The 16,808-nt window shown below is 44.2% G+C and overlaps 1 protein-coding gene across 3 annotated transcripts in view; it reads left to right on the forward strand.

The window, feature by feature from the left end:
• The window catches only part of LOC119844603 (myeloperoxidase-like), a 75,860-nt gene that overhangs the window by 40,689 nt on the left and 18,363 nt on the right, over window positions 1–16,808 (forward strand). For all 3 annotated transcript variants that reach the window (XM_043499388.1, XM_038375676.2, XM_038375678.2), the window contains 2 exons: window positions 10,560–10,720; window positions 13,764–14,016. In XM_043499388.1, coding sequence (XP_043355323.1) covers window positions 10,560–10,720; window positions 13,764–14,016 — 414 coding nt within the window. The remainder of the gene's footprint in view (window positions 1–10,559; window positions 10,721–13,763; window positions 14,017–16,808) is intronic.

Consider the following 16,808-nt stretch of genomic DNA (forward strand, 5'->3'; position numbering starts at 1 on the left):
TTTACTATCTTGGGGCCCCGAGCCTTTATCAAATCCGTCAATGGCCCTTCTGTGACGAAATGAGGGATGAATCTCCAATAGTATCCTACTATCCCTAGAAATGCTTTGACCTGCTTTTTGCAGACTGGTCAAGGCCAACCTTGTATTGCATCCACTTTGTTCCATTGGGCTTTCACCAAACTTCTCCCTACTACATACCCGAGGTATCTGGCCTCAGCTAGTCCTATCATGCACTTGAGAGGGTTGGCAGTGAAGCTGGCCTTCCGCAGGATGTCTAGCACCGCTTCTACTTTTCCTAGGTGCGTTTCCCAGTCAGGGCTATGGATGACTGTCATCTAGATAGGTGGCGGCATACTTGGCATGGGGTTACAGCAATTTGTCCATAAGTCACTGGAATGTTGCAGGGGCCCCCTGGAGTCCGAAAGGGAGGATGGTGTATTGGAACAGACCATCGGGTGTAGAGAAGGCAGTCTTCTCCTTGGCATTCTCAGCCAGGGGAATTTGCCAATATCCTTTGGTCAGGTCCAGGGTGGTTAGGTATCAGGCCTTGCCTAACTGATCAACTAGCTTGTCAATCCGTGGTATCGGATAGCCATCAAATTGGGATACTTCATTCAACTTCTGGAAGTCGTTGCAAAACCTCAGGGTGCCATCAGGCTTGGGGACTAGGACAATGGGGCTGGACCACTGGCTGTGGGATTCTTCAATAACCCCGAGTTCCAGCATCTTCCTCACTTCTGTCCTAATTTCTTCCCTTTTAGCTTCTGGTATTCAGTGCGGTCTTATTGTCACCCTTACTCCTGGACTGGTGACAATATGATGTTGGACCAGTGTCGTACGGCCCAGCTGTTTACAGAACACATCCTGGTTCCATTGGATCATATCAATGACCTCTGTTCATTGTTCTGGAGTTAACTCAGGAGATATCTTCACCTGCCCCTGTGGGTCGTCTGTCTAGGGTGGAGCTCCCCAATTGACCAGGCACGTTTCTCGGTCACGCCAGGGTTTCAGTAAGTTGATGTGGTAGATTTGCTCTGGCCTTCAACGGTCTGGTTGTCTGACCTTATAGTCCACCTCCCCAATGGCTTCCACTATCTCATATGATCCATGCCAGCTGCCTAGGAGTTTGCTTTCGGCTGTCGGCACTAGCACCATCACCCGTTCCCCCTGCTGAAATCTCTGTACTTTCACCCGACGGTTGTAATATGTCCGCTGGGCCTCTTGTGCTTTTTCCAAATGTTCTTGTACTATAGGGGTTACTCGAGTTATTTGCTCTCTCATCTGTGTCATGTGCTCAATGACATTCTTTCCTGGGTTGGGTTGTTCTTTCCAATCTTCCTTGGCAATATCTAATATTCAGCCTGGGTAATGTCCGTATAGTAGTTCAAAGGGAGAGAAACGCCTGGGGGACTTCCCATATAGCAAACATTAGATATGGTAGAAGGGTATCCCAATCTTTTCCGTCCTGTGCTAACACCTTCCGGATCATACTTTTAAGGGTATGGTTAAACCACTCGACCAGTCCATCTGTTTGTGGATGGTAGACTGAAGTCCATTTGACCTGGATGCGGAGTAGGGTACATAAGTCTTTCATTAATTTTGACATGAAAGGGGTTCCTTGGTCTGTCAGGATCTCCTTAGGGATGCCCACTCTGGCAAAAACCTGGAGTAGTTCTTTTGCTATTGCCTTGGATGTGGGGTTTCTTAAAGGAATGGCTTCTGGATACCGCGTGGCATAGTCAAGGATGACTCGTACATTTTGGTGGCCCCATGCCAATCTTTCCAGTGGGCCCACTGGGGGTCCATGGCTTTCCTCTCGAAAGGGACTTCAATAATAGGCAAAGGTACTAATGGGGCTTGCAAGTGAGGTCGGGGGCTATGCAACTGGCATTCAGGGCAGGAGGCACAATAGTGCTGGACCTCTGCACATATTCCTGGCCAATAAAACCTTCTTAGGACTCTGTCCAGTGCATTGTCTACTCCTATATGTCCCCCAAATAGATGACTGTGAGCAAACTCTAGTACTGCCCTTGTGTGTTTCCGTGGGACTAAGAGTTGCTCTACTTCTTCAGAACAACAGATCGTGTTTGAGCACATAATATGGCCTTGGACCTTTGGTCTTTCTTTCCATGGGTACGCCATTTACTTTCACTACCTCATCCCTCACATTCGCATATAGCGGGTCATTGGCTTGGTCCTGCCCGAAATTCTCACATGCGGTACAAATCTGACCTAATGCCAGGGGGCCTGTTTCTACTACGCCCCCTGGGTTGCCCCTACTTGGGCTAGGAATCACCTCCGAGTCCTCACTGGCCTGAATTATCTCCTGACCTCCTGAATGGGTTTGCCTACCAACAAGGGAGGTTTTCTGGTTCTCTGCTAGAATCCTGGTCCCTAATCTTTTATCTGCCCTCCTTTCCCACCAAGACTTTCAGGGTTTTCCAGGGGATGAGAATAACTCTGGGGCAAATTCGGCAAACATTGGGGTGAGGCTATCTGTGGGTGCCTCAGCCCGGGGGTTGCTACCCTCCCCTGGTTCTACTGGGGGGGAGTAAGCTCTCAAACCCGGGGAAGTTCCTACCAATTAAGACAGGGTAGGGGAGCCTGGGGACCACCCATGCAGTCACCCTGGTAGTATTTCCCTGGATCTCAATCTGTACCAGGATTGTGGGGTAGAAATTTACGGTGCCATGAACACACCTTACCTCTGTGTTTTTGGCCTGGGTTAGTTGGTCTTGCCCTGCCAACTTCCCTGAGACCAGCATGACAGCACTCCTGGAATCTGCTAATGCTATGGTCTCAATACAATTCATTTTTACTGATCTTGTATACCTATGCGAGTCATTGCGACCCCTACCAGGCTAATTAGGCCACATTGCTCCCCGTGATCCCCTAGATTACATTGCATAGGCTCTTCCCTGTTGGGGCATTGGGCTGCTATATGCCCCAATTCCCCACACTCATAACACCGCCCCCTTATTCCGGTTGCCACCCTCTGCCTGGGGCTATTTGGCCAGCCCCTCAGCCCTCTCTTCCCAAACCCCAGGTCCCTTCCTGGCCTCGGGCCATTCCTCGGTGTCTTTCCTCCCAGTTATGGTTCTCCTGGAGTTCTCAACAGTCTGGGGCCTTAGGTTTGGGACTGGCTTCCTATTTTGCCGTGTCTTACCCCCTGGGGTCTGGAACAGTTTGCGGGCTGCCAGCTGTATTTCCATGAGGGAGACCAACTCATCATAAATGGAGGGATCATTCTGACCAACCCAAGCCCGGAGGCCTGGTGGTAGCCCCCTCCAATACCGGTCCAGTACCAGGAGCTCCATCATCTCAGAGCTGAGGGCATCAAGACGCAGCTATTTCCAGGTCAGGTGGATCAGGTCAAACAACTGCGATCAGGGTGTCTTGTCCTCCATGTACTGCCACTCATGGAACCTCTGCGCTCGCAACACTGTCATTACTCCGGATCTGGCCAGGAACTCTGCGTTCAGCTGAGAGTAATCTGTTGCAGTCTGCACAGCCATATTGTAGTAGACCTTCTGGGCCTCCCCACACAGGAACGGGACAAGGATACCAGACTCATAGACTCATAGATAGACTAATAGATATTAAGGTCAGAAGAGACCATTATGATCATTTAGTCTGACTTCCTGCACAATGCAGGCCACAAAATCTCACCCACCCACTCCTGCAATAAACCTCTCGCTTATGTCTGAGCTAGGGAAGTCCTCAAATCATGGTTTAAAGACTTCAAGGTGCAGAGAATCCTCCAGCAAGTGACCTGTGCCCCATGCTACAGAGGAAGGCAAAAAACCCCCAGGGCCTCTGCCAATCTGCCATGGAGGAAAATTCCTTCCCGACCCCAAATATGGCGATCAGCTGAAACCCTGAGCGTGTGGGCAAGATTCGCCAGCCAGATACCCAGGAAAGAATTCTCTGTAGTAACTCAGATCCCACCCCATCTAACATCCCATCACAGGCCATTGGGCCTATTTACCATGAATAGTTAAAGATCAATTAATTGCCAAAATCATGTTATCCCATCATACCGTCTCCTCCATAAACTTATTGCGTTTAATCTTGAAGCAAGATAGTTCTTTTGCCCCTTCTGCTTCCCTTGGAAGGCTATTCCAGAACTTCGCTCCTCTGATGGTTAGAAACCTTCATCTAATTTCAAGTCTAAACTTCCCGATGGCCAGTTTATATCCATTAGTTCTTGTGTCCACATTGGTGCTGAGCTTAAATAATTCCTCTCCCTCTCCGGTATTTATCCCTCTGATATATTTATAGAGAGCAACCATATCTCCCCTCAACCTTCTTTTGGTTAGGTTTAACAAGCCAAGCTCCTTGAGTCTCCTTTCATAAGACAGGTTTTCCATTCCTCGGATCATCCTAGTAGCCCTTCTCTGTACCTGTTCCAGTTGAATTCATCCTTCTTAAACATGGGTGCCCAGAACTGCACACAGTATTCCAAATGAGGTCTCACCAGTGCCTTGTATAATGGTACTAACACCTCCTTATCTCTACTGGAAATACTTCGCCTGATGAATCCCAAGACCGCATTTGCTTTTTTCACAGCCATATCACATTGGTGGCTCATAGTCATCCTGTAATCAACCAATACTCCAAGGCCCTTCTCCTCCTCCGTTACTTCTAATTGATGCGTCCCCAGCTTATAACTAAAATTCTTATTATTAATCCCTAAATGCATGACTTTACACTTCTCACTAATAAATTTCATCCTATTACTATTAGTCCAATTTACAAGATCATCCAGATCCTCCTGTATGATATCCCAGTCTCTCTCTAAATTGGCAATACCTCCCAGCTTTGTATCATCTGCAAACTTTATTAGCACACTCCCACTTTTTGTGCTGAGGTCAGTAATAAAAAGATTAAATAAGATTGGGCCCAAAACCGATCCCTGAGGAACTACACTGGTAACCTCCCTCCAGCCTGACAGTTCGCCTTTTAGTATGAACCGCTGTAGTCTCCCTTTTAACTAATTCCTTACCCACCTTTCAATTTCCATATTGATCCCCATCTTTTCCAATTTAACTTGTAATTCCCCACGTGGCACCGTGTCAAATGCCTTACTGAAATTTAGGTAAATTAGATCCACTGCATTTCCTTTGTCTAAAAAATCTGTTTCTTTCTCAAAGAAGGAGATCAGGTTGGTTTGGCACGATCTACCTTTTGTAAAACCATGTTGTATTTTGTTCCATTTACCATTGACCTCAATGTCCTTAACTACTTTCTCCTTCAAAATTTTTTCCAAGACCTTGCATACTACAGATGTCAAACTAACAGGCCTCTAGTTACCCGGATCACTTTTTTTCCCTTTCTTAAAAATAGGAACTAAGTTAGCAATTCTCCAGTCATACGGTACAACCCCTGAGTTTACAGATTCATTAAAAATTCTTGCTAATGGGCTTGCAATTTCATGTGCCAATTCCTTTAATATTCTTGGATGAAGATTATCTGGGCCCCCCAATTTAGTCCCATTAAGCTGTTCGAGTTTCGCTTCTACTTCAGGTATGGTAATATCTACCTCCATATCCTCATTCCCATTTGTCATGCTACCAATATCTCTAAGATCCTCGTTAGCTTTATTAAAGATTGAGGCAAAGTATTTGTTTAGATATTGGGCCACTGGTCTTGGGGCCAGGCCTCCCACAGGGCTTCTCTTTCAAAAGCCAGGAGGTATGCCTCCATATCATTCTCCCGTGTTGTTTTCGGTAGGCAGTGGCTGGCCCGTATGGTCCAGGTCCCGTCACAGTTGCGTTTCAGCTCCATAAGGCATCTGCAAATTTTGCCACTTCACTGTTTTACCCCTTTTTTCAGATCATTGTTGAATATGTTGAATAGGACTGGGCCCAGTACATACCCCTGGGGTACACCACTATTTACCTCTCTTCATTCTGAAAACTGATAATTTATCCATACCCTTTGCTTCCTATCTTTTAACCAGTTACCAATCCATGAGAGGACCTTCCCTCTTATCCCATGACTGCTTACTTTGCTTAATAGCATTTGGTGAGGGACCTTGTCAAAGGCTTTCTGAAAATCTAAATCCACTGGATCCCCCTTGTCCACATGCTTGTAGACCCCCTGAAAGAATTCTAGTAGATTGGTGAGTCATGATTTCCCTTTACAAAAACCATGTTGACTCTTCCCCAACAAATTATGTTCATCTATGTGTCTGACAATTTTGTTCTTTTTAAAAATTGGTGTCACATTAGCTATCCTCCAGTCATTTGATACAGAAGCTGATTTTAATGACAGGTTACAGACTACAGTTAATAGTCCTGCCAGTTTCACATTTGAGTTCCTTCAGAACTCTTGGGTGAATACCATCTGGTCCTGATGACTTATTACTGTTTAGTTAACCAATTTGTTCCAAAACCTCCTCTAATGACACCTCAGTCTGGGACAGTTCTTCACATTTGTCACCTAAAAAGAATGGCTCAGGTTGGGAATCTCCCTCACCTCCCGAACCATGAAGACTGATGCAAAGAATTCACTGAGTTTCTCTGCAATGACCTTATCATCCTTGAGTGCTCCTTAGCATGTTGATCGTCCAGTGGCCCCACTGGTTGTTTAGCAGGCTTCCTGCTTCTGATGTACTTGCTGTTACTTTTTGAGTCTTTGGCTAGCTGTTCTTCACATTCTTTTTTGTCCTTCCTAATTATATTTTTAAACATCACTTGCCAGAGTTTATGCTCCTTTCTATTTTCCTCACTAGGATTTAACTTTCACTTTTTAAGAGGATGCCTTTTTCCCTCTCACTGCTTCTTTTACTTTGTTGATTAGCCACAGTGGCTCTTTTTTGCTTATCTTACTATGTTTTTTAATGTGGGGTATACATTTAAGTTGAGCCTCTATTATGGTGTCTTTAAAAAGTTTCCATTCAGGTTGCAGGGATTTTACTTTTGATGCTCTACCTTTTAATTTCTATTTAACTAACCTCCTGATTTTTGTGTAGTTCCCCTTTCTGAAATTAAATGCTACAGTGTCAGGCCACTGTGGTGTTTTCCCCACCACAGGTATGTTAAATTTAATTATATTATGGTCACTATTACCAAGCAGTCTAGCAATATGCACGTCTTGGACCTGATCCTGTGCTCCACTTAGGACTAAATCAAGAATTGACTCTTCTCTTGTGGGTTCCAGGTCTAGCTGCTCCAAGAAGCAGTTATTTAAGATGTCAAGAAACTTTATCTCTGCATCCTGTCCTGAGGTGATATGTACCCAGTCAATATGGGGATAGTTGAAATCCCCCATTATTATTGAGTTTTTTATTTTAATAGCCTCTCTAATCTCCCTGAGCATTTCACAGTCACTATCACCATCCTGGTCAGGTGGTCGGTAATATCTCCCTACTGCTATATTCTTATTATTCGAGCATGGAATTACTCTCTACAGAGATTCCATGGTACAGTTTGGTTCATTTAAGATTTTAACTTCATTTAGAACAATTGAAACACTGTCTTCGTCTAGAGTCTGACCTCCTGCATAACACAGTACATAGAACTTCCCTGAAATTATTCAGTTTGAATAGAGCATATTGTGATATGTTCCTCCCTGGAACTGAAGTATCACTGAGCCCTCTGACTCACCACCCTGGGTTCCCTCTCAGCACTGTGCTGCTGTGACAAGCTGTAGACCCGCTCTTGCCAGCAGCATTTACACAGGCAGGGACACACCCAGCTGCAGTTACTTGCTGTGGCCAGTCACTGCTGGAACCAACAATGGAGAGGCTACAGCCAAGATACCCCCAGCTTCCCAGCCTAGGACCCCAGAGCTGTACTGTCCCGCTTTGGTCAAAACCTCAATCAGTATGAATTTATTACTTAGTTTGCCCCTCCCTTCATGTGGAGAGGAATATGCAACAAGCCTGTGTTAACCAAACTAAGACTTTTTCCCCAGACAGGTTTCAGAGTAGCAGCCGTGTTAGTCTGTATTCCAATGAAGTGAGCTGTAGCTCACGAAAGCTTATGCTCAAATAAATTTGTTAGTCTCTAAGGTGCCACAAGTCCTCCTGTTCTTTTTCCCCAGACACAGCACTCAAAGGCACACTGATTTAGATAAAGCAAAAAACCAAGTTTATTAAAAGAAGATAGATTTTAAGTGATAGCAAACAGATCAAACAGATTACCTAGCAAATAAAAAACCCCACAAACTAAGCCTAAGAATACTAGAGAGATTGGATATGAATTAGCAATTTCTCACCCTGGCTGCTGATACAAGCAGTCCACCAGGTTTCCCTACACAGGCTAGAAATCCTTCTCTCCGTTCAGTCTTTGTTTCTCAGATGTTTCCAGGAGTTCTCTAATGTGGGGCATGAGGCCACTAGATGTCACACCCCACCTTAGATAGTTTTAACATATGGCGGGAACCCTTTGTTCCAAAAATAGTTCCCAGCCCAGTTTGTGGAAAAATACAGGTACCCAAAATGGAGTCGACTATCATGTGGTCTGGTCAACTCTTGCTGAGTTATAGCAGCCATTACTTACAGGCCTGCTGAAGCGATACAGAATCTTTGTAGAATTTTTCTGCCTGCCTCTAACAAATCTTCGCATGTGCGAACTGAGATTTGGTGGTTTTTATGGGGATGGCAAAATTACATCCCTTACACTAGGGCCCTGTTTCTCCAATGCGGCCACTGTTGCTGCATGCGGATACCGGGGGTTTCCCTGCGGCTCAGGCAGTTTCCTGGGCAGTGCGGGCAGGAAGCATCAGCTCCCTCTCCTTCCTTCCTGTTGCTCCTGCATGTGCCACCTCTCTGGAGACACAGGTAGGACACACAAGGCTTAATGAGCAAGGTGAGTGGGGGAGGAGGTGAGCGGCGAGGTGAGTAGCGGGCAGGGTGGCCTGGCGGGGGAGTAAGGAGGCAAGCAGCGAGCCAGCAGCAGAGTGAGGAGGCAGGTGGGGGATGGGTCTGGCTGCGAGTGGGGGAGCGAGGAGGCGAGCAACGAGCCACCAGCGAGTGGGGGTTCTCTTGGTAGGCACAGGGGTGTCTGTGGCAGGGGAGTGAGGAGGCGAGCGGCGGGTGGGGAACTGAGGAGGGACGCAGGAGGCAAGTGGCGGGCGGGAGGGTGCGGAGGTAAGCGGCGGGCATATGGGCAGCAGGTGGATTCGCCCCTTTGGGGAGGCTAGTCCCTGACTCCACACCTTCCGCCTGCCCCCCCCCCAGCAGCCAGAGCCCCAAGACCGCTGCCCCCCTGTGGCTGGAGCCACAAGACCCCAACCTGGAGAAGCCCCGAGTGTGTCCCCCTCAGCTGGAGGAGCCTCAAGAACCCACACACACACACACACATACCTGCCCGGAGAAGCCCTGGGCCAGCCACAGCCATGCCTCACCTCCCCAACCCTCCCCAGACCCAAGCTGCCCAGAGATGTTTTTCATTACGATTTGGACTTCTATTATGTCAAAGCATTTTTAAATTTACTTCAGAATTGTTGTACAGACAACCACTTTTATCCAAAAAGCAAAAGAAACAATAATAAAAAAGACAAGAACTTGCAAAGCACCTTATTTGTGTTTCTATTTTGTTAGGTCCAGTAAAGAATAGAGATAATTGTGCATTATTTTTATTATTGAGTTTGCAAAAAAAAAACCCCAAAACCTTATGTCAGGGTTCCCTCCCCACTCTGAACTCTAGCGTACAGATGTGGGGACCCTCATGAAAACCCCCCTAAGCTTATTTTTAAGAACAAAAAAAGATAAGAGAACAACTCTGTAAGATCAGAATGGAAGATAATCTTACAGGCAGTCAGATTCAAAACATAGAGAATCCCTCTAGGCAAAACCTTAAGTTACAAAAGACACAAAAACAGGAATACACATTTCCTCCAGCACAGCAAATTTCAAAAGCTAAAACAAAGAAAACCTAATGTATTTTCTAGCTAGATTACTTACTAACTTTACAGGAGTTGGAGGGCTTGCATCCTTGATCTATTCCCAGCAAAGGTATCACACACACACACAGACAAAGCATCCCCGCCCCTACCCCCAGATTTGAAAGTATTTTGTCCCCCCATTGGTCATTTCTAGGTCAGGTGCCAACCAGGTCAGGTCAGGTGCCAACCCAAGCTTCTTAACCCTTTACAGGTAAGAGGATTTTATAGTACTGTATCAGAGCTTCTTAACCCCTTCCCTTTATATTTATGTCACCTTACATTAATAAATTACAATGATTTGGATGTATATATGTGCATATTACTTTATTATCTTTAGGAAAAATAAATAACTTTAGGAAAAAAGTGTCTGTGCAGCCACCAGCAAGAGTTGATGGCCGTACTCTGAGGCCACCAAAAAATTTGTTGCAAGAACCCTGCACAAGGGCCAAATTTCCAGTCCCTGCTCCACAGCATGGAGGTGCTAGAGATCCTCAACAAAACAGTTGTAAGAATATTTTAACATGGTCAACATAATATTAATTCCCTAGCTCCATTCTTGGAATTGCAAGCAGCTCAACTTACAATGCCGGAGTCTAATATGGCAAATTAAAAACAGTTCCACAGCTGGATAAAATATAAAATTATACTGTATTTTTATAATTTAGGTGATGCACGAGCAACTGAAAATCTGGGACTTACGGCTATACACACACTCTTTGTGCGGGAGCACAATCGTTTGGCTATCGAGTTGAAGAAATTAAATCCATGCTGGGATGGAGAGAAGCTCTACCAGGAGGCTCGAAAAATCATAGGTGCCATGACCCAGGTACTAGCTGCAATATTGTTTTTGCTGCCATTCACTTTGTTTAAAACATTTTTTCCTCAGATTTAGACATGATTTTTTCCCCTCCAGAATTGCCTGTGCAGGTTCCTACACACTAAGCTTGCTTAATCCTGTAGCCACAGGGGCTATGTGTGCAGCAGCCTGCAGATCTAAATGTTTTAGGCACCCTATGTACTGCAAGTCCCCTCTGCCTTATCATTCACAGCTCAGTTTTAGTGGCTTACTGTTGTACAAATGGAAATAATTTCTGTGTCAGATATTTAACTGCATGCCGTATCTTTGGGGACCAATGCAATCAATCTAGGAATAGTTTCAGTATGATTGTGTTCTACTCCATGGGGGTAGTTACGACAGCTCCTCCAGGAATTAAAAACAGTGTGGGGATGATTAATGTGAGTTGCTAAGACAACTCCGTGGGGTGGATTGCATTTCTTGGCTCAGACTGGGTTTTCCAGAGACAGGGAAAGAACTTGGGCTATAGAATGGTTGAGTTTAAGCACACTCGAGATCCTCATTTTGATTCAGCAAACAGACAGGACCTTTGATCCTAAGGGGACCCCACTGCCATCTGAAGGGTTGGAAGAGATGTTAGCCTACCAGACTCCCCATGTGGAAGTTGGGTGATTTCTAGCATGTTTAGTTTGTGTGTAAGAAGTTTTATTGATTTTATATGTTGTCTCTGTGATGCTTTTATCCTAAAAATAAATGTACTCTGCTGAGAAAGAGCCGTGTGATAGTTGGTAACTACTGGCTCGTGCCAGTTATTGCCCTTAGAGAGAAAGCACAGCCCAGGCTGACTGGCTTGGTAAGGATATCATGGTGGGTGGCAGGAGGCTGTGCAGCCTTAAAACCCCAGAGTTGCGGGTCTCTGTCCAAGTAATGTGACGACTGGGAGCCTAAAACTTTACGTGGGAGGGGGGAATACACGTGCAGTTACCCTGAAACTTTGACAATAACAAAAGGAGATGTAAAGAGTTAATTTTTGTCCCTGACATAGCCATATTGGGCTGCATTAGTAGGAGCATTGCCAGCAGATCGAGGGAAGTGATTATTCCCCTCTATTCGGCAGTGGTGAGGCCATGTCTGGAGTATTGTGTCCAGTTTTGGGCTCCCCTCTACAGAAAGGATGTGGACAAATTGGAGAGAGTCCAGAGGAGGGCATCGAAAATGATTAGGGGGCTGTGGCACATGACTTATGAGGACAGGCTGAGGAAACTGGGCTTATTTAGTTTGCAGAAAAGAAGAGTGAGGGGGGATTTGATAGCAGCCTTCAATTACCTGAAGGGGGTTCCAAAGAGGATGGCACTTGGCTGTTCTCAGTGGTGGCAGTTGACAGAACAAGGAACAATTGTCTCCCTCAATGGGGGAGGTCTAGGTTGGATATTAGGAAAAACTATTTCACTAGGAGGGTGGTGAAGCACTGGAATGGGTTACCTAGGGAGGTGGTGGAATCTCCATCCTTAGAGGTTTTTAAGGCCCAGCTTGACAGACCCCTGGCTGGGATGATTTAGTCAGGGTTGGTCCTGCTTTCAGCAGGGAGTTGGACTAGATGGCCTTCTGAGGTCTCTCTTCCATCCCTAATCTTCTGTGATTTCCGTATCACATGTGGTCTGAAAGCAGCTTTTCCTCCAAGGGCTTTCCTGGCTGCAAGGGTGCAGGGTTACCCTGCCAGGCAATTTATGGTGCCTTTGAACCTGGGAGCACATGGCCTGTGGGGATTCAAACATCAGCTAACCCTGAATCTTCTCATGCCTACCCTTCTAAAAACGGAGGCGATGAAAGAGCAAAATCACCATATTCTCCTTCTCCTAAACTGTCCAAGAAAACAGTGGAAAAACCTCTGCCTGCCAAAAGTATCAACAATCTGCCTCCCTCAGGAACAGTACTGAACAGTGAGAAGAAGGTCTAATGGGATTATGTTTTCCAGTGGGCATTTCTTTACATTTATCAACACTGAATTTCGTCTGCAGTTTTGTTGCCCAGTCACCCAATTTTGTGAGAGCCCTTTGTAACTCCTCACATTCTGCTTTGGATTTAACTATTTTGAGTAATTTTGTATCATCTACAAACTTTGCCACCTCACTTTTTACCTCTTTTTCCAGGTCACGTATGAGTATGTTGAACAGCACTCGTCCCAGTACAAAGCCCTGTTTCCCTTTCTCCATTCCGAAAACTGGCCATTTATTCCTACTCTTTGTTTCCTGTGTTTTAACCACTTACTGATCCATGAGAGGACCTTCACTCTTATCCCAAGACTACTTACTTTGCTTAAGAACCTTTGGAGAAGGACCTTGTCAAAGGCTTTCTGAAAGTCCAAATACATTATATCCACTGAAACACCCTTCTCCACATGTTTTTGATCCCCTAAAAGAATGCTACCATGGAGGTCCTTGACTTTAATCTCTTACCAAGGCATCCTCTTGGGGAGCTTTACAGGGTAAGGAGATCCAGCTTGGGAGGAAAGTTCATATCTCAGCCATGCTGTCTGTGAGTGAAGTTCAGCCCTGTGCGAGGCCAACACAAGGCACAGGCACTATACCTGAGGGGCTAGCTGGGCCTTTCTAGTCACCCTTTTGAATATCAGCACACTGGCTTTTCTCTGGTCCTCTGGAACATCAACATCAGTGGCTCAGAGAGCTCCACGGCCAATTCTTTTAATTCTCTTAGGGGAAAGTTTTCCAGTCCTGCAGATTTAAAATGTTTAAGGTATGAATACATCCTCCTGCTCCTTTCAAAACACAGAACAGAAATATTTATTGAAGACTTCTGCCTCTTCTACAACATTACGCACAATTTTGCCATCCATACCTAGTAACAGAACAAAGACATTGCTAGAATTGCTTTTGTGTCTCATATATTTAAAATTTCCTTCTTGTTGTCTTTTACCTTCCTGGCTGTTTCACTGATGTCTTGCATTTTGACACAAAATTTTGACCAATCCTATTGATAATGTTAGAAACTGATTGTTTTTTTCCTTTAGAAAAAGTGTATATGAGCTTCTAACTCAGTCTGTACTCCCTTCCAGGTAGTAACATACAGAGACTACTTGCCACTTCTGCTTGGAGATGAGACAGAGAAGGAAATACCATGCTATGGGGGCTATGATGAGTCTGTGGATCCCACCGTGGCAAATGTATTTTCCTTGGCTTTTCGGTTTGGTCATAGTTCAATACAGCCTTTTGTGACCCGTTTAGATGATCATTTCCAACCTTTGGGTCAACATTTCCGGGTCCCTCTTCACCTCACATTCTGTGCTTCCTGGAGGATTGTAATGGAAGGTAAGCATGCTTTGCCAGGCCCTGCCTGCAGTCCTGCTTTGTCAGCAAGGCAGAGATTCAACAATGTACTTAAGCAGATGAGTTCACTGGGACTTAAGCACATGCTTCAAGTTAACCACAAGCTTAAGTAAATTCCTGAATCAGAACCTAAAGCTCATTACATCTGATCATTTATTTCTATTCATCAGGACATGTTTTCAGTTTATAAATCATTTCCTCAATTCCACCAAATAAGCAATTTTCATCAAAGCATAATTATCTGGGCAAATGGATAGAATCATAGAACTGGAAGGATCTTGAGACATCATCTAGTCCAATCCCCTTATGGTAGGACTAAGTATTATCTATTATTTGTATAGATTATTATTAGGGCTGTCAATTAATCATAGAATATCAAGGTTGGAAGGAAACTCAGGAGGTCATCTAGTCCAACCCCCTGCTTAAAGCAGGACCAATCCCCAACTAAATCATCCAATTTTTTTTCTTCTTGACCCAGATCCCTAAATGGCCCCCTCAAGGACTGAACTCACAATCCTGGATTTAGCAGACTAATGCTGAAACCACCAAGCTATTCCACACACATGTTGCTGAGGAGGTGAAACACTCCCTCCCCCAAGGTTGCTGTCAGTCTGACTGGGGGAAATTCCTTCCCAACCACATGTATGGTGATCTGTTAAACCCTGAGCATGTCAGCAAGAACTCGACAGCCAAGCTCCTCAAAGGGAAAGCCTTAGAGAGAGAACCTCTATGGCCATGGTGCCTGGATGAGATGCCAGACTTTGTGCTATGGATGTTCCAGGGCCAGGATTTAGATCTAATGCAGAAAACCAAATGCTGTAGTCCTTATGGAATCAAGGGTATTACTCCAGACATATTTAAGTGTAACAAAATTTGGCTTCTGATGTCTTTCATTGACTTTTTTGGGAGCATTACGCACAGTTGCATGTCTAACCAATTACAAATATGAAAGTAAGTTGAGGGAGTGGGAATAGTTAGGTTAGAATGGCTGGGAACAGCCCACAACATATTTGTTAGCTCCACCCCCTCGTGTGGCCATTACTGTCTTCTTCTGCACATGTAAAAATCTGTCTGAGACCTTCTGTGCACTAAACACTCCTTCCTATTAATAAAGCAACAGAAAAATTGTTCCCACCAATGCCAAGAAGTCTGGAACAATTTGGCTGCCTTGTATATTTTAGAAAAAAATGCAATTTCTAATAGCTGACAAGATGTTACCATTTCTGGTGTTTGAAAAGCCAATATTTCGATATCGTCCACTTTGGATATTTGAATACCTTAGCACAGCCAGGCAAACACTCTTCACATTCTCAAATGCCAACGTATGAAGGGGGAAAGGAAAACAAAAGCCAACTATTCCACTCTCAAAAGATAGAACACTTGGTGAAATGGGGCTTTAAATAGTACCATTAATGGATTGAAGGAGAAATCTTCATCAACGACCAATCACAATAAGTAAATAAAATAAATGGGCCATAGACACTACCAAATTCTTGCAATAAATATAATAATAATTATTATCACTTATGTAGTGCTGTCACATCCAATCACTTTATGGCCAGGATTTTCAAAAATTGACAATTGATTTTGCCCAAATTGAGAAACCTTAAAGAGGCCTGATTTTCAGAGCGTGGGTGCTCACTTTCTTGAAAATCTATGCTTATCCCACTAAGACAAACAATGTACCTTAGTGGCGCACCACTGAGCTGGGCCTCAGGAGAACTGGGTTCTAGTGCCACCTGTGTCACAGTCATGCTGGGTGATCTTTGCCCCATCAAAGCACCTCTCTGTGCTAGAGTTTCTCCATCTGTAAAATGGGGATCATGACACTGACCTTCTTTATAAAGCACTCTGTGATCTATACAGGAGGTAGGTATTATTGTAAGGTAGTTTGTCTCCTGTATACCTATGTGAGGGAGGGAGGTATTATTATGGGAACAGAGACAAAAAGATCCAATGACTTGTCCAAAGCCACAGAGAAGTTAGTAGCAAAACTGGGGTTAGAACACAGGAGTATGTGGCTTTGAGTCCTCTGTTTGTACTAATTAATCGCAGTTGACGCAAGTGTTTTAACACAAAACAAATTAAAAAATAATTGCAATTAATTGCAGTTTTAATCACTCTGCTATACAATAATAGAATACCAATTTAAAGTTATTATAAATATTTTTGAGGTTTTTCTATATTTTTAGATATATTGATTTCAATTACCACACAGAATATAAAGTGTACAGTGCTCAATTTATATTATTATTTTTATTACAAATATTTGCACTGTAAAAAAGATAAAAGAAATAGTGTTTTTCAATTCACCTCATACAAGTGCTATCTCTTTATTGTGAAAGTGCAACGTACAAATGTAGAATTATTATTTTTTTAGGGCTGTCAATTAATCGCAGTTAACGCAAGCGATTAATTTAAAATAAATTAACACATTATTTTTAATGAGTGTTAATCGCATACTTCTCTTTTGACACTCTTCACTTACTGTACTTCATCACTTGGCCGACATTGGCACAGTTCTCATGATCTGGAGTGATTAAATATCAGAAAAAATTAATGGCACAAAGCTCCAAAAGTTCAGGTCTTTTGATTGGGTCTTTATTTTTAAAAAACTTCCGGGTGGTTCTCTGGATAAAAAGACTGTCATCTGTAGTTATTGCAAGGCTGAGTTCCAATACCATGGAAATACTTCAAGTCTACAGTACCACGTACACGCTAAACTTGCTTTCACCTCAAGTTCTTGTGCTACCTATAACCTACTGACAGCAAAT

This window comes from Dermochelys coriacea, chromosome 17, assembly GCF_009764565.3.
Source record: "Dermochelys coriacea isolate rDerCor1 chromosome 17, rDerCor1.pri.v4, whole genome shotgun sequence".
In the NCBI taxonomy this organism is placed as follows: domain Eukaryota; kingdom Metazoa; phylum Chordata; order Testudines; family Dermochelyidae; genus Dermochelys; species Dermochelys coriacea.